Source organism: Bombina bombina, chromosome 5 (genome assembly GCF_027579735.1).
Source record: "Bombina bombina isolate aBomBom1 chromosome 5, aBomBom1.pri, whole genome shotgun sequence".
In the NCBI taxonomy this organism is placed as follows: Eukaryota; Metazoa; Chordata; class Amphibia; order Anura; family Bombinatoridae; genus Bombina; species Bombina bombina.
In genome coordinates, this window is record NC_069503.1 from 420820420 (window position 1) to 420838369 (window position 17950).

At 37.7% G+C, this 17950-nt stretch overlaps 1 protein-coding gene across 1 annotated transcript in view; it reads left to right on the forward strand.

Annotated features, from left to right (window-relative positions):
* The window catches only part of CMTM8 (CKLF like MARVEL transmembrane domain containing 8), a 184841-nt gene extending 176088 nt beyond the window's left edge, over positions 1-8753 (forward strand). The window contains exons 3-4 of the mRNA XM_053714254.1: positions 7091-7210; positions 8383-8753. Coding sequence (XP_053570229.1) covers positions 7091-7210; positions 8383-8460 — 198 coding nt within the window. The 3' untranslated portion in view covers positions 8461-8753. The remainder of the gene's footprint in view (positions 1-7090; positions 7211-8382) is intronic.
* Positions 8754-17950: the final 9197 nt, after the last annotated feature.

Genomic DNA, 17950 nt, shown 5'->3' on the forward strand with positions numbered 1-17950 from the left:
CATTCTATTCCTTAAATTCCTTGGACCACAATTTCATCTAAAGTGAAAAAGAAGGCTATTCCCTGCTTCAAAACCCTTTCTAACGTGTGTGAGGTTAAAGCTAATAACACAATACTTTTAAATAGATAAATGTGAATAAATGGGTATATGTATAGATAGGTAATTTCTTATCCTAAAGCAACACAGTAAAAATTACCCAAAATAACTTGTGTATGTGCATCTACAATAATGGATAGTTATAGCCTTAATTAGATAAAGATGGAGTTCAGAATCCTATAGTTCAGTACTATTAATTTAAGGAAAACTTTTATCAAAAGCAGTTAACATTTTATCTTAACCACAACAAATATGACATAGTACCCCATCTATATTACTTAACTAAGGTGTATAAAACTCAGCTTTGGCAATCTCTTTCAGATGCTGAATGCCAGGAAGAAATTTCTGCATAATCTAGCCACTATGCTTAATTGCCAAAAGACCTTCTGTAGTCGCTATATAAAGGTGCAAGAATCTCTGTAATAAAGCCTGGAAAGGAAGAGGGTCTTATAACAGTACAGCATACACAAAATAGGTTATAAACATAGCTGAGGGTAATAGTTCCCCCGTACTTAGTCCTCAAGTTAAACTTATTGAGACCAAATAGTAGGTTCCACTATTGCCTTCACTGCCACCGCAGCCAGTTGCCCAGTCAGCATGAGCTATTAATTCGTTCAATGTATCTACCAGGGGGACCAATGCGTTATATATTATATCCACCAAAAGTACTTAGGCAGTCTGTGCAACTACGTTACGCAAGATCAAAGTACTTTGCTCCCCTGCAGGACACCATTAATCAGACCAGGATACGATACCTCGCTGCAAGTGTCTAACCTCTCACCGGGTGCCTTGCCACATCGATCTTCCCCACTTGCAATTCACTGAGGGAGAGGAACCCGCGGTTGCGGCCAGGGTAAGGAATCAGTTGTGCGGTGGAAAAGCCCGCCCACGTCGAGGAGAGCAACAATTCAGCCGGTCACACCGACCACTCTTTCACCGCTTGTAGCGGGCCGCAAAACAGGAGAGCCTGAACAGGCAGCGGTCAGGACCGGTATACCCCCGACGTCTCACGCTGGGGGAGGCGGGATCATCTTGGCCGTTTGCCCAACCAGGGGGCTCAGACTTCCCGTGATGAACTCACAGCTGTCTTCGATCCACTCTCAGCCAGGGAGAGGGACTCTGCCACTTCCGATGCTGGGCCTTCCAGGTGTGCACCAGCCACCGTGCATATCTAGGCTGCAACTTTAACTTCCCATGCTGGATCGAAATCCTTACTCTCAAGCCTGTGCATGGCCAAGGGAAACAGAGCATATGTTGGTGATGACTTTAGGCCTCTCTCAGAGGCACGGAGCGTCCACAACACCTGCAGCTACCTGCAGATACCTGCATGCCCCGCCTCCAACAGGAAGTCCGGTCTTTAAGCAACTTTCTAATTTACTGTTATTATCAATTTTTCTTCGTTCTCTTGGTATCTTTATTTAAAACAGCTTGAAAGTAAGCTGAGGAGCTGGTCCATTTTTGGTTCAGACCTGGATAGCACTTGCTGATTAGAAGGCTACATTTAGACACCAATTAGCAAGCGCTACCCAGGTGCTAAACCAAAAATGGGCCGGCTTCTAAGCTTACATTGCAGCTTTTTAAAATAAAGATAGCAAGAGAACAAAGAAAATTTGATAATAGGAGTAAATTAGAAAGTTGCTTAAAATTGCATGCTCTATCTGAATTATGAACGTTTTATTTTGACTATACGATTCCTTTAAGGCATGATACACTTTTGATAAGTGTGTTAGGTATGTTTAGAGTCTGAGGAGTCTATGGGGCGGCACATCGTTGTCAACAGTGTCTCCAGGAGCCATGTATATATGGGAGGGCCCATAGTCAGAAGGGAAGCAAGTGTGTGTACACAAAGTGATAACATAATGAGATATAATTTTATTTGCAAGCTCAACCCATTGCAATAGGTTGTGGTTTCAAAGCACAAACCAACAATTTCATATACACTAATAAAACTGAAAATAAAATTTCTTATACATTCTATACTCTACAGCTGGTATAACAAGTCATTGGAAATACATTAAAGGAAAAGCAATTTTACAGTATACTGTCCTTTTGAAACCCACATCTGTAGTCTTTGAATTGTGAGTCGCCACTAACTTCTTAAAAATTCATTTTTGCCTTTTGCGCACCAACCCAAGGGATTTGTCACTCTGAGCAACTCTCTGTAGATGTATCAGATATTATTAGTGCATGTGTGTCTGTAAAAACAGAGGACTTACCCAGTCCAGATTGGAGTTCAGCTGAACCCTGAGCACAAAATGCCTAGGCTGGTGTTGTGCCCCTGCTTATGATGTAGAATTAGTCGGCACTGCTATGCCTGCACTGTATTCAAATTGGACTCTGGGTTATTGTTACGGCTATCATTAATCTCCCAACGCTTGATGTTGTATCTAACCTGCTCATTCAGTGGAATACTTGGCACAGGTTGCTCATGGTCTGCATGCACAACAGGTGTTTGCCAGTAACCTGCTCACACTGATATAGGCCTATGTTGATTGAGGCTGTGCTGTACAGTGACGCTGAGGAAGATGGATTTGTCGTGCCCACTCCATTTGACCACTGTGTAATACTGGCTGAAGACTTTTGCACCCCTGCCCCATGTGTGATGGAAGAATTATGGCCATTTATAAAAGGATTTGTTTGTGGTATCTGCCCCCCCCAGGCTGCTATGATGCTCTTGGCCACCATTCACCCCCGCTACCCTGTACCTCCAAGCTCCCATCTGGACCAAAGGCCTTCCACAGAATATTACACAGTTGCACATATCTGTTAATAATCAAGTTGTTGTTCGCTTACAAAGAATTAAAAAGTACTGAGAAAATACAAGCATATGTTTGTTGTCTTAAATCCTTATAGTTTAGTAAACTGATTTTTATCAAATGGAAATTTATCGCAGATAAAGGAGAAGTTTATAAGTAAAAAAACAAAAAGGATATTTCTGAATCTGTACTTGTCCAGAATAATACTAAGAAAACTTTAATAAATGGTATTCAGAATGAGGTTGTAGATGATGTTTTTAAACCTGGCACAAATATCTTCTTCCTTCCTTTCTTTCTTCTTCTTCTTCTTTCTTTTTCTTCTTTCTTTTTCTTCTTTTTCTTTTTTCTTTTTTTTTTTTTTCTTTTTTTTTCTTTTTCTTTTTTTCTTTTTCTTTTTCTTTTCTTTTTTTTTTCTTCTCCTGTTCACCTGTAGCCTTACACTTACCTATAGCGTGCTAGAGAGACGCACAACTCCCGACCCCTCTTCACAGAGCCCTGGACCGTGCTAATAGGAGGCTTAGTGTAGGGGATTCTAGAACCTTCTCCTCTTACTAGCGCAGCCAGGAGCTCTGTGAAGAAGTGTCAGGATTAGCGTGGCTCTCCAGTGCATTATAGATAAGTATTTAACCCTTTTAAAGCTAATTTAAAGCAAACAAATTTTGTTAGTGCTCTTTAAATTAGTGGATATTAATTTTGTGAAAACAAAACAAATATCCGTGTTTTTGTCACACATTTGTATTCATAACAAAACAAATGCACAAGCCTAATTTTGAGTAACAAAATCAAGAAATAAACTAAATGTTGAGGTTCTCACCAACAAAAGCCCAAAATTTCTATAAAATATCTATTTTATAATCTAATCCTCCGCATCAAATGATCCGTTTGGTACTGCCTACCTACCCTTTTTTAGAAAAAAAGACCAAATCAAAGGGAAAATGCAGTGTTCACCCAAAAAATGCTCAGAAGAAGGGAGCATAGGAAAAAGGATTAACAAAGGGCAAAATCAGTTCTTAAATCTAAAACCTCATGTTCAAAAAATACATTAATATCTTTTTTTGTGCAATGTAAATTAAAGGGACATGAAACCCAACCATTTTCTTTCTTGATTCAGATAGAGAATACAATTTTAAACAACTTTCTAATTTACTTCATTTATCTAATTTTGTTTCATTCTCTTGGTATCATTTGTTGAAGGAGCAGCAATGCACTACTGGTTTCAAACTGAACACATGGGTGAGCCAATGACAATCTGTATAATATGCAGCAACCAATCGGCAGCTAGAAACTAGATTCTTTGATGCTCCTGAGCTTTCCTAGATAACATTTCAGCAAAGGATAACAAGAGAAGGAAGCAAATTAAATAAAAGTAGTAAATTGGGAAGTTGTTTAAAATTGTATTCTCTATCTGAATTGTGAAAGAACATTTTTGGGTTTCATGTCCATTTAATATGCAATAACTTTAACTTCCAACATCTAGGAGGCAGGGCCAGATTGGGAATAAAAAGCGCCCTGGAAAAATATGTGAAGACCAGCCCTATTTTTCATGGAGTCCGTAGAATGCACACACCCAATTTTTTCTTAAGGGGATTACTGGAATACTCCCTCCTCAATTATGCTTAATTTTTCAGAATTACATTATATTAGTTTTTAACAAACAAAAAATGTCAGATTGTTATTCAGACAAGCTACAACCAAATTTCATCCATGACACTTTGTTAGATCTGGAGTAGACACTGATTAGCAGGAATTACCTATCAGCCAATACATTCACATGAATTTTATATATGTACACAAGCACACATACACAATGACACAAACACACACATACAGACATGAATTTTATATATGTACACAAGCATACACAAATACAGACACATTAATTTTATATATGTACACAAGCACACACACACATAATGACACACACATACAGATACATGAATTTTATATATGTACACAAGCACACATACACAATGACACACACACACATATACAGACAGATTAATTTTATATATGTGCACAAGCACACATACATACAGACATGAATTTTATATATGTACACAAGCGCACACACAATGACACACACACACATACAGACACATTAATTTTATATATGTACACAAGCGCACACACATACACAATGACACACAAACACACACATACAGACACATGATTTTTATATATGTACAGAAGCACACACAATGACACAAACACAAACATACAGACACACAAATTTTATATATGTACACAAGCACACAAATTGTATACATGTGCACAAGCGCACACACACAATGACACACACACATAGACACACAAATTTTATATATGTACACAAGTACACACATACACAATGGCACAAACACACACATACAGACACATTAATTTTATATATGTACACAAGCACACACACACACATACAGACACATGCATTTTTTTATACTGTATGTACACAAGCACAAACATACATACACACTGGCACACACACAATGACACACACATACAGACACATGCATTTTATATATGTACACAAGCACACACATACATACACAATGACACACACACAGACACAAAAATTTTATATATGTACACAAGCGCATACACAATGACACAAACACACACATACAGACACATTAATTTTATATATGTACATACATAGTGACACAAATGCACACATACAGACACATGCATTTTTTATATGTACACACACATACACAATGACACAAACACACACATACAGACACATGCATTTTTTATATGTACACACACATACACAATGACACAAACACACACAGACACATGAATTTTATATATGTACACAAGCACACACATACACAATGACACAAACACACACATATAGACACATACATTTTATATATGTACATACATAATGACACAAACACACACATACAGACACATGCATTTTTTATATGTACACACACATACACAATGACACAGACACAAACACACACATACAGACACATGCATTTTTTATATGTACACACACATACACAATGACACAAACACACACAGACACATGAATTTTATATATGTACACAAGCACACACATACACAATGACACAAACACACATATAGACACATACATTTTATATATGTACATACATAATGACACAAACACACACATACAGACACATACATTTTTTATATGTACACACACATACACAATAACACACACATACGCACAGACATACGCACACATACTACACCATACACACACACACATATAAACAAACAGACACACACCCATGGAGTGACAACTGCAAGACTGAGTATAACAAGATACCTAAATATACATTTATGAAACAAAATGTTGCTATTACATGCTATATAACAGATCACAGGCTAGTAGGTTTATTTCCACCTCTTCTGCATTGTGTAAACTAATATAGCATAATGTTTGTCTGCCATCACCCATAGTGCTGCCAAATAAAACATCTGCCTAATGCTTCCTCAGTAAAAAACCAAGAAACCATAATATCATTCCACAATTACTCAAGGTTAGGAAGCATGGACAAATATTTCATGCTACATCATACAACTATTCTCTGCACGTGCAACCACCGTCCACTACACAGGAGCATCCTGGCACAGTGTGTAATCAGGCTCACATTCCATCACCCTTCCTGTGGCGGGGTGCTAACTTGGTACGCAGCTTCATAGCGGAGAGAATATATATTTTTGCTTTACTCTATTAGTTTTCACTGTCTTCACTTTATTAGTAATACTGTTGATTTTCATGTATTTAATGGGACAGTCTAGACAAAATTAAACTTTCATGATTCAGATAGGGTTGCAATTATAAACAACTTTCCAATTTAGTTTTATCATCAAATTTGCTTTGTTCTCTTGGTATTCTGTGTTGAACACTAAGCCTAGGTGGGCTCATATGCTAATTTTTAAGCCCTTGAAGGCCGTCTCTTATCTCAGTGCATTTTGACAGTTTTTCACAGCTAGGCAGCGATAGTTCATGTGTTCCATATAGATAACATTGTGCTCACTCCCAGGAAGTTATTTATGAGTCAGCACTGATTGGCTTAAAATGCAAGTCTGTCAAAAGAACTGAAATAAGGGGGCAGTCTGCAGAGGCTTCGATACAAGGTAATCACAGAGGTAAAAGTGTTTAAGATATAACCACGTTGGTTATGCAAAACTGGGGAATGGGTAATAAAGGGATTATCAAGTAAAGTGTCCCTTTTTAATGTTTGCTTGTATTTTTTTCTTAGGCTCTATGTTTTAATGGAAGTGCCTTCGTTTTATATCTCACTGCTGCTGTTATAGCTGCAACTTCTATTGACAAAGAAAGACATCGACATCACGATTATGACAGCTGGATTGCATCCTCAGTGAGTAGCTTTAAAAAACTATTTGTCATCTTTTCACCAAATCTTTAAAGGGCATAGTACTTACATTTTTCTATCCTGTATACAAAAAAGCAGTTCAGTGTTTTTCTTTTAAAGAGAGAAAAATTCTATTTAAAATTTAAGTAAAAGCTGTTTTACATTTAAAGTGACAGTAACAGGAAGTACATCATTATGTACAATAGATTCCTGGGACTGTATGAGACTGTACTGCTCACTATCTTAGGGAGACAACGCCCACATAAAAAAGTTGTGTTAAAGTAAAATGTTAAAGTGGTGATATTATTAGGAGTAATCCTTTTATTTATCCCAGAGGCAGAACTTTTTTTTATTTTCTGCAATGAGTTTTTTTTAGTGAAAAATTTTCTGCAGATCATTTTTAAATAAAATTCCATTTTAAATTAGGAAGTTACACTAAAGCACCAGTTTAATTGCAATGTGTTGGTTAACTGAAGAATAAAGCATTTTTTTAATGTTTTATAATATAGTGCAGTAGTTGAAAATTGCATTGCAAGTTAGCTGCATACAAAAAAAAAGAAATTTTAAAATGTCTGTTTCCTTTTCTCTCGGTCTAACATAGAAACGAAGTAATAAAAAGATTCTGTGCTCTTACATTCAGAATAAACAGTTTTGCAGACTGGGAAAGGCTATAGGGTGGGTTTGAAAAAATCTCTGAGAGCCAGTCAAAAAGCAATGTGCTGCTGCTTTGCAGCGCTATTGCACGTTTGTCTGCTCACTTCAAACATCACTTTGCCCTGGATGCACTGTGTTAAGGAAAATTTACACAGCTCTGTTTGAAGAGAACTGTCTAATGTGGAGCAGCACTACAAAGTTCAAGCGCTAACAGTTCCTGCATGTGTCCTGTTCTTTCTGCAGACATGCTGCATTTTCTGCGATGACATCTCACATCACTGTATGTTCGGTCTCGGGGTTATTTATTATTATTTTAAGCAAAATGTTTCATAAATATGTGACTTCTTATGGAAGGTTTTCCTTTTAAGATTTATTTAAAAATCAAAATTAATTAATACTATTTTTTTTAAAACCGAAATGTTTATATGCAGTGGGTTTGTGTGTACAAAGTTCTTTTCTTTTTGACACACTGTGCTTTGATATAACTGAAGTAATTCTATATATTTTTATTTTTGTCTCTACAGGTTTTTGCCTTTCTGGTGACAGTCTGCTATGCTGCAAGCACATATTTTAGTTTTAAGTCCTGGAGAACACAAAGTTAATATGGTGTTTAATTTATACACACAATACTATTACGATGCAAATTGCACATTTGCATAACTTCACCTTTTTTGTAATTTTTTTTTTTTTTAATTTTAGATTTATGTTCTTATAAATAAACCTAGAATAGAGTGAGAATATATAAATATGCTAGATAGTCTTTACAAAAAAAACATTTGCAGAATGAATGAATTTCTGTCAGTTTTATATTCGGTATTGTTCAAAGTTATTTAACTCCAAAATAAACATTGGGCCACAAACAAAGTTGTAATAAAAGACTTGGGGAATAAGGAAATGCTGCCACTTCTATTTCTTAATGCACACAAAGTATTTCAGTTCTAGTACGCTGTAAGAGGAAGACAGAACCATTTCCAATTATTTATTTTTATATATATACTGTAATTATTAAACTTCACTATAACAATCCTGATTTTAATTTTTCAGGTACATGTAGGAGATTAAAACTCAGGGATTCACTTAATTTATGAATACTGCATTTTATTGTGTATGGTATGTCATTCAAAAAGCATTTAACAGACCACCCAACTCTAAGAAATGTACATCTTTTATAGAATATATTTGATTTATTGAAGTTAGACCTTTCTTTTTTGCAGTTATAGTTTTACAGGCTGGTTACACAACTTCTATGACTGCTTTAAATATGGCATTTATAGAAATGTAACAATAACATATGTAGTGTATCTAGATCGGTTTGTGTGCACTTCATATATGCCAACATTATTAAAGGACCAGTCAACACTGTAGATTTGCATAATCAACAAATGCATGATAAGAAGACAATGCAATAGCACTTAGTCTGAACTTCAAATGAGTAGTAGATTTTTGTTAAATAATTTGCAAAGTTATGTCTATTTCCACCCCCCTGTATCATGTGACAGCCATCAGCCAATCACAAATGCATATATGTATATTCTGTGAATTCTTGCACATGCTCAGTAGGAGTTGGTGACTCAAAAAGTGTAAATATAAAAAGACTGTGCACATTTTGTTAATGGAAGTAAATTGGAAAGTTGTTTAAAATTGCATGCTCTATCTGAATAATGAAGTTTCAGTTTGACTTGAGTGTCCCTTTAAAGTTACAAACTGGAATATTCGCTTTTAAAATTATGTTACGATTTAGGACTTTAGTCGTTAGCAAAACATCTAAAGAAAATTCAGTACACACACGGTACTAAGCATCGTCTGCTCACAAAAACAATGCAATAATCACAACAGCTGCTTATCCATATAGTGTTTTGAGGTGGAGGCAGAGCTCAAAAGTTGTTCATATACAGTTATGCTGGAACAGGAAAGTGCCTTCCCCCATACTGTTTCCATAAAGTTGGAAGCAGCAAATTGTCCAAAATGTCTTTGTATCCTGTACCATTAAAGGGATACAAAGGTGAAAATGAAATGGGTGCATTTCAATTTTAACCCCTTAGTGACCAGACCACTTTTCCATTTGTTTACCGTCTGGGGCCAAGGCTATGTTTGCATTTCTGCGGTGTTTGTGTTTAGCTGTAATTTTCCTCTTACTCATTTACTGTATCCACACATATTATATATTATATAATATTTTTCTCGTCATTAAATGGACTTTCTAAAAATACCATTATTTTCATCATATCTTATAATTTACTATAAAAAAATATATAACATATGATGAAAAAATGGAAAAAAACACTTGTTTTCTAACTTTGACCCCCAAAATCTGTTACACATCTACAACCATCAAAAAACCTCCTATGCTAAATAGTTTCTAAATTTTGTCCTGAGTTTTTTTTTTTTTTTTTTTGCAAGTTATAGGGCAATAAGTACAAGTAGCACTTTGCTATTTCCAAACCATATTTTTTCAAAATTAGCGATAGTTACATTGGAACACTGATACCTGTCAGGAATACCTGAATAACCCTTGACATGTATATATTTTCTTTTTAGTAGACAACCCAAAGTATTGTAAAGCGTGTAGGGTTAATTTTAGCTGTAGTGTAGTAGACACCCCCAAGTAATGATCTAGGCCCATTTTGGTATATTTCATGCCACCATTTCACCGCCACATGCGATCAAATAAAAAAATACGTTCACTTTTTCACAATTTTAGGTTTCTCACTGAAATTATTTACAAACAGCTTGTGCAATTATGGCACAAATGGTTTGTAAATGCTTCTCTGGGATCCCCTTTGTTCAGAAATAGCAGACATATATGGCTTTGCTTTTTGGTAATTAGAAGGCGGCTCTATGCCGCTGCGGACCACACTTGTATTATGCCCAGCAGTGACAGGGTTAATTAGACAGCTTGTAGGGAGCTTGAAGGGTTAATTTTAGCTTTAGTGTAGAGATCAGCCTCCCACCTGACACATCCCACCCCTTGATCCCTCCCAAACAGCTCTCATCCCTCCCCCACCCCACAATTGCCCCCCCCCCCCCATCTTAAGTACTGGCAGAAAGTCTGCCAGTACAAAAATAAAAGGCTTTTTAAATAAAATATATATTCTGCTGTGTAGGATCCCCCCTTAGCCCCCAACCTCATTGATCTCCCCCCTCAAGAGCTCTCTAACCCTCCCCCCACTAACTATTTTCCACCATTTTGGGTACTGGCAGTACCCACTTTGCATTTAAATGTGTTTTTTTCTAAAATAAACCACTATTTTTATGTAGTATAGCTGCCCCCCCTCCAAACCCTACTCCCTCCCAGACCTATTTTAAAAAAATATATTTTCTTTCACCCACAACCGCAACCCACCACCCTCTCCCACCACTTCAAAATGGAACGATTGCGGGTGGAAGATTGCCAGCGATGGGCCGCCCACCCGCTTCCCTGCAGCTGCTCCCACCCACCAACGATCAGCACCATCGCTGGCCGATGCAGAGAGGGCCACAGAGTGGCTCTCTCTGCATCGATATGCCAAAAAAGGTATTGTAGTGATGCCTCAATATGGAGGCATCACTGAAATACCGTAAAAGCTGCTGGAAGCAATCAGGATCACTTCCAGAGCTTCAAACCCCTTGTTAAGTGACCTATAGAGGACGTGCCTTTTTTTTCAATATACTTCCATTAGCAAAAATGCTACTAGTAAAAGTGATTGTTGGTTTTCAACAGCATATGCACAAATGTGTTCAACTCCATGCCTGTTCAGAGACCTAACGGCGATGTATATTGCATCATTGAAGACTTAATTTGTGTCATACAATCAACCCACCGCTGACTCTGAGAAGTTGTGGTGTTTAACCGTTTTAGCCAATTTGCTGTGTGTATATATACGTCAAGCGGTACGAAGCTCATCATATATAGTCTGAGCTGCAGGAAGCCTGGCTGTAAAGTGCTCCGGTCCCATATTTTTATTATTATTTATTTGTGGAGCGCCAACAGATTCCGCAGTGCTATAAACATAGGTGATATACAAGGTAACATTTATAGGGATTAAATGGGTAGAGGGCCCTTCCCGAGAGTTGCACTGTTGTTGTCAGCTCTTATGAAGGTGACCTGCCAACAGAAGGGCCCTCAGGCTTACATGCTAAGGGGGTTCAAGGGAATAGCAATGGAGGAGAGGAACTGGGATTAGGAAAGGTAGGTTGTATGCATCCCTGAACAGAAGAGTCTCTTTAGGGAGCGCTTGAAGCTTTCAAAACTAGGGAAGAGTCTTGTGGATTGAGGCAGAGAGTTCCACAAGATGGGAGCCAGTCTGGAGAAGTCATGTGAATGTGAGGAGGTAACAAGATAGGAGAATAGGAGGTAGTGAGCAGAGCAAAGGGGACAGGAGGGAGAGTATCTGGAGACAAGGGCCTCTAGTTATCAAGCCGTCAACCTCAAATACGCTGGAATTCCGCAGCGTATTTGTGGCGAGGCTGATTCGCTGTAGTTATCAAGCACTACAGCCCGGCAAAAGTAGAATTTTGTGACTTAAGCTTCGATCCGCCGGACTCGGTCGCCACTCCCGGACCCCGCCGCCACCTACATAATACCTATTAACCTTTATTCTGCCCCCCCCTACAAAGTCGCCACCTATAATAAATTTATTAACCCCTATCCTGCCGATCCCGTACCCCGCTGCCACTAAATAAATTGTTTAACCCCTAAACTGCCGCTCCCGGACCCTGCTGCAACCTATATTAAACTTATTAACCCCTAATCTGCCCCTCCTACACCGTCACCACTTATAATAAATTTATTAACCCCTATCCTGCCCCCCCTATACCGCCGCCATCTATATTAAACTAATTAACCCCTAAACCTAAGTCTAACCCTAACACCCCCATAACTTAAATATTATTTTAATAAATCTAAATAAAATTACTATTATTAACTAAATTAATCCTATTTAAAACTAAATACTTACCTATAAAATAAACCCTAATATAGCTACAATATAACTAATAATTATATTGTAGCTATTTTAGGATTTATTTTTATTTTACAGGCAAATTTGAATTTATTTTAACAAGGCACAATAGCTATTAAATAGTTATTAACTATTTAATAGCTACCTAGTTTACCTGTAAAATAAAAACTAACCTATGTTACAATTACACCTAACACTACACTATCATTAAATAAATTATTCCTATTTAAAACTAAATACTTACCTGTGAAATAAACCCTAAGATAGCTACAATGTAATTAATAATTACATTGTAGCTATTTTAGGATTTATATTTATTTTACAGGTAACTTTGTATTTATTTTAACTAGGTAGAATAGTTATTAAGTAGTTATTAACTATTTAATAACTACCTAGCTAAAAGAAATACAAAATTACCTGTAAAATAAATCCTAACCTAAGTTACAATTAAACCTAACACTACACTATCAATAAATAAATTAAATTAATTATCTACAAATACCTACAATTGAATACAATTAAATAAACTAACTAAAGTACAAAATATAAAAAAATTACAAGATTTTTAAGCTAATTACACTTAATCTAAGCCCCCTAATAAAATAACAAAGCCCCCCAAAATAAAAAAAAAATGCCCTACCCTATTCTAAATTACGAAAGTTAACAGCTCTATTACCTTACCAGCCCTTAAAAGGGCCTTTTGCGGGGCATGCCCCAAAGAAATCAGCTCTTTTGCCTGTAAAAAAAAAAACCACAATACCACCCCCCCAACATTAAAACCCACCACCGACATACCCCTACTCTAACCAAACCCCCCTTAAATAAACCTAACACTACCCCCCTGAAGATCATCCTACCTTTAGCCGTCTTCAGCCAGCCGACCACCGATGGAACAGAAGAGGACATCCGCAGAGGCCAAAGTCTTCATCCAAGGGGCGCTGAAGAGGTCTTCCATCCGACTGAAGTCTTCATCCAGGAGGCGTCTTCAATCTTTCATCCATGCGGCACGGAGCCATCTTCAAAGCAGCCGACGCGGAGCCATCTTCATCCACCGACGCCTACTCACCGAATGAATATTCCTTTAAGTGACGTCATCCAAGATGGCGTCCCTCGAATTCCGATTGGCTGATAGGATTCTATCAGCCAATCGGAATTAAGGTATGAGAAATAAGCCAATAGAATGTGATCTCAATCTGATTGGATCAGCCAATCAGATTTTTCCTACCTTAATTCCGATTGGCTGATAGAATCCTATCAGCCAATGGGAATTCGAGGGACGCCATCTTGGATGACGTCACTTAAAGGAATATTCATTCGGCGAGTAGGCGTCGGTGGATGAAGATGGCTCCGCGTCGGCTGCTTTGAAGATGGCTCCGCTCCGGATGGATGAAGATTGAAGACGCCGCCTGGATGAAGACTTCAATCGGATCTAAGACCTCTTCAGCGCCCCTTGGATGAAGACTTCGGCCGCTGCGGATGTCCTCTTCTGTTCCATCGGTGGTCGGCTGGCTGAAGACGGCTAAAGGTAGGATGATCTTCATGGGGTTAGTGTTAGGTTTATTTAAGGGGGGTTTGGGTTAGAGTAGGGGTAGGGGTATGTGGGTGGTGGGTTTTAATGTTGGGGGGTGGCATTGTGTTTTTTTTTTACAGGCAAAAGAGCTGAATACTTTGGGGCATGCCCCGCAAAAGGCCCTTCTAAGAGCTGGTAAGGTAATAGAGCTGTTAACTTTCGTAATTTAAAATAGGGTAGGGCATTTTTTTTATTTTGGGGGGCTTTGTTATTTCATTAGGGGGCTTAGATTAGGTGTAATTAGCTTAAAAATCTTGTAATATTTTTTTATTTTAGTTAGTTTATTTAATTGTAGGTATTTGTAGATATTTATTTTATTTATTGATAGTGTAGTGTTAGGTTTAATTGTAACTTAGGTTAGGATTTATTTTACAGGTAATTTTGTATTTCTTTTAGCTAGGTAGTTATTAAATAGTTAATAACTATTTAATAACTATTCTACCTAGTTAAAATAAATACAAAGTTACCTGTAAAATAAATATAAATCCTAAAATAGCTACAATGTAATTGTTAATTACATTGTAGCTATCTTAGGGTTTATTTTACAGGTAAGTATGTAGTTTTAAATAGGAATAATTTATTTAATGATAGTGTAGTGTTAGGTGTAATTGTAACTTAGGTTAGTTTTTATTTTACAGGTAAATGTCTCTTTATTTTAACTAGGTAGCTATTAAATTGTTAATAACTATTTAATAGCTATTGTGCCTAGTTAAAATAAATAAAAATTTGCCTGTAAAATAAAAATAAATCCTAAAATAGCTACAATATAATTATTAGTTATATTGTAGCTATATTAGGGTTTATTTTATAGGTAAGTATTTAGTTTTAAATAGGATTAATTTAGTTAATAATAGTAATTTTATTTAGATTTATTAAAATAATATTTAAGTTAGGGGGTGTTAGGGTTAGACTTAGGTTTAGGGGTTAATTTGTTTAATATAGATGGCGGCGGTATAGGGGGGGCAGGATAGGGGTTAATAAATTTAATATAGGTGGCGACGGTGTAGGGGGGGGCAGATTAGGGGTTAATAAGTTTAATATAGGTTGCGGCGGGGTCCGGGAGCGGCGGTTTAGGGGTTAAACAATTTAGTTGCGGCAGGGTACGGGATCGGCAGGATAGGGGTTAATAAATTTATTATAGGTGGTGGCGGTATAGGAGGGGCAGGATAGGGGTTAATAGGTATTATGTAGGTGGCGGTGGGGTCCGGGAGCGGCAGTTTAGGGGTTAATCAGTTTATTAGAGTGGCGGTGGGCTCCGGGAGCGGCGGTTTAGGGGTTAATACATTTATTATAGTTGCGGCTGGGTCTAGGAGCGGCGGTTTAAGGGTTAATAAATTTATTTCGTTGTGGGGGGTGCCGGTATAGGGGTAGAACAGTGTAGTATAGTGTGGGTGTGGGTGCTTAGTGACATCTTATCAATAAAGCTGTAGAAAAGCCGAAGAGCAGCGAGATCGGATGAATGATAACTATCACAGTCCGCTGCTCATCGCCCCGTACTTGGTGCGCAGCATTTTGACAGCTTTATTGATAACTTTGGCGAGCGTATTCAGGTCCGCGGCGGAGATGTGAGGCGAGCTTAGGCGGGCGTATTATGGCCGGCGATGGCAGGTAAGTAGCCACGTTGATAACTAGAGGCCAAGATCTGAGATGTACGGGGGGGAGCAGTGCAGTTTAGGGCTTTGTATGTCAGAGTGAGAATTTTGTGTTATATTCTGGAGGCAAGAGGAAGACAGTGAAGGGATTGGCAGAGAGGTGCAGTAGATGAAGAGCGACGAGTAAGGAAAATGAGCAGAGGCATTCATTATGGATTGTAAAGGAGCTAGGCGACCAGAGAGGACGGATTTGCAGTAGTCGAGGTGGGAAAGGATGAGAGAGTGTATTAAAATCTTAGTTGTGTCTTGTTTAAGAAAATGTCTATTTTCTCCTGTTAAGTGTGGTCAGTCCACGGGTGGTCATTACTTCTGGGATATTATCTCCTCCCCTACAGGAAGTGCAAGAGGATTCACCCAGCAGAGCTGCTATATAGCTCCTCCCCTCTACGTCACCTCCAGTCATTCTCTTGCACCCAACGAATAGATAGGATGTGTGAGAGGACTGTGGTGATTTTAATTAGTTTATTACCTTCAATCAAAAGTTTGTTATTTTATAATAGCACCGGAGTGTGTTATTCATTCTCTGGTAGAATTTGAAGAAGAATCTACCTGAGTTTTTTCTATGATTTTAGCCGGAGTAGTTAAGATCATATTGCTGTTTCTCGGCCATCTGAGGAGAGGTAAACTTCAGATCAGGGGACAGCGGGCAGATTAATCTGCAAAGAGGTATGTAGCAGTTTATATATTTTCTGACATGGAATTGATGAGAAAATCCTGCCATACCGTTATAATGTAAACTCAGCCTTAAATACAGTAGATGTATCTGGTATCAGGCTGTCATGTATGTATATTTTACACTTCAGTATTCTGGGGAATGGTACTTCACTGGATTTATACTGTATGCATAGACTTAACCTAATTTGCAGGGACTTGCAATAGGTTTTTAAATAACAATTAATTTATTGAGGTTAAACTTTTTTGCTGGCATGTAAAATCGTTTATTTCTCTGAGGTACTGGGTGAAAAAATGTTTTGGGCACTGTTTTTTCCACTTGGCAATAGTTTTGTTTAAATTTAAACAGTTTACTGATCTCTCTCACTGTTATGTGTGAGGGGGAGGGGCCATTTTTGGCGCTTTTACTACGCATCAAAAAACTCAGTCAGAGGTTCATTTTCTTCCTGCATGATCCGGTTCATCTCTACAGAACTCAGGGATCTTCAAAGCTTGTTTTGAGGGAGGTAATCATTCACAGCAGAGCTGTGAAGATTGTAGTTGACTGTGATAAAAAACGTTTATTTGTGTATTTTTTCTGCTGTCAGGGTTAGTTATCCTTTGCTAATGGGAACAATCCTTTGCTAAAATTGTATATTTCTTACAAAGATTTAATGCTATAATTTATTTATTTCAACTGTCATAATTTTTTCTGTGCTTCTTATAGGCACAGTTCGTTTTCATATTATTGTAAATTACTTGAAAAAGCATTTCCAAGTTGCTAGTTAATTGCTAGTGTGTTAAACATGTCTGATTCAGAGGAAGATACATGTGCTATATGTGCTAATGCCAAAGTGGAGCCCAATAGAAATTTATGTACTAACTGTATTGATGCTACTTTAAATAAAAGTCAATCTGTACAAATTGAACATATTTCACCAGACAACGAGGGGAGAGTTATGCCGACTAACTCGCCTCACGTGTCAGTACCTGCATCTCCCGCTCGGGAGGTGCGTGATATTGTAGCGCCGAGTACATCTGGGCGGCCATTACAAATCACATTACAGGATATGGCTACTGTTATGACTGAAGTTTTGGCTAAATTACCAGAACTGAGAGGTAAGCGTGATCACTCTGGGGTGAGAACAGAGTGCGCTGATAATATTAGGGCCATGTCAGACACTGCGTCACAGGTGGCAGAACATGAGGACGGAGAACTTCATTCTGTAGGTGACGGTTCTGATCCAAACAGACTGGATTCAGATATTTCAAATTTTAA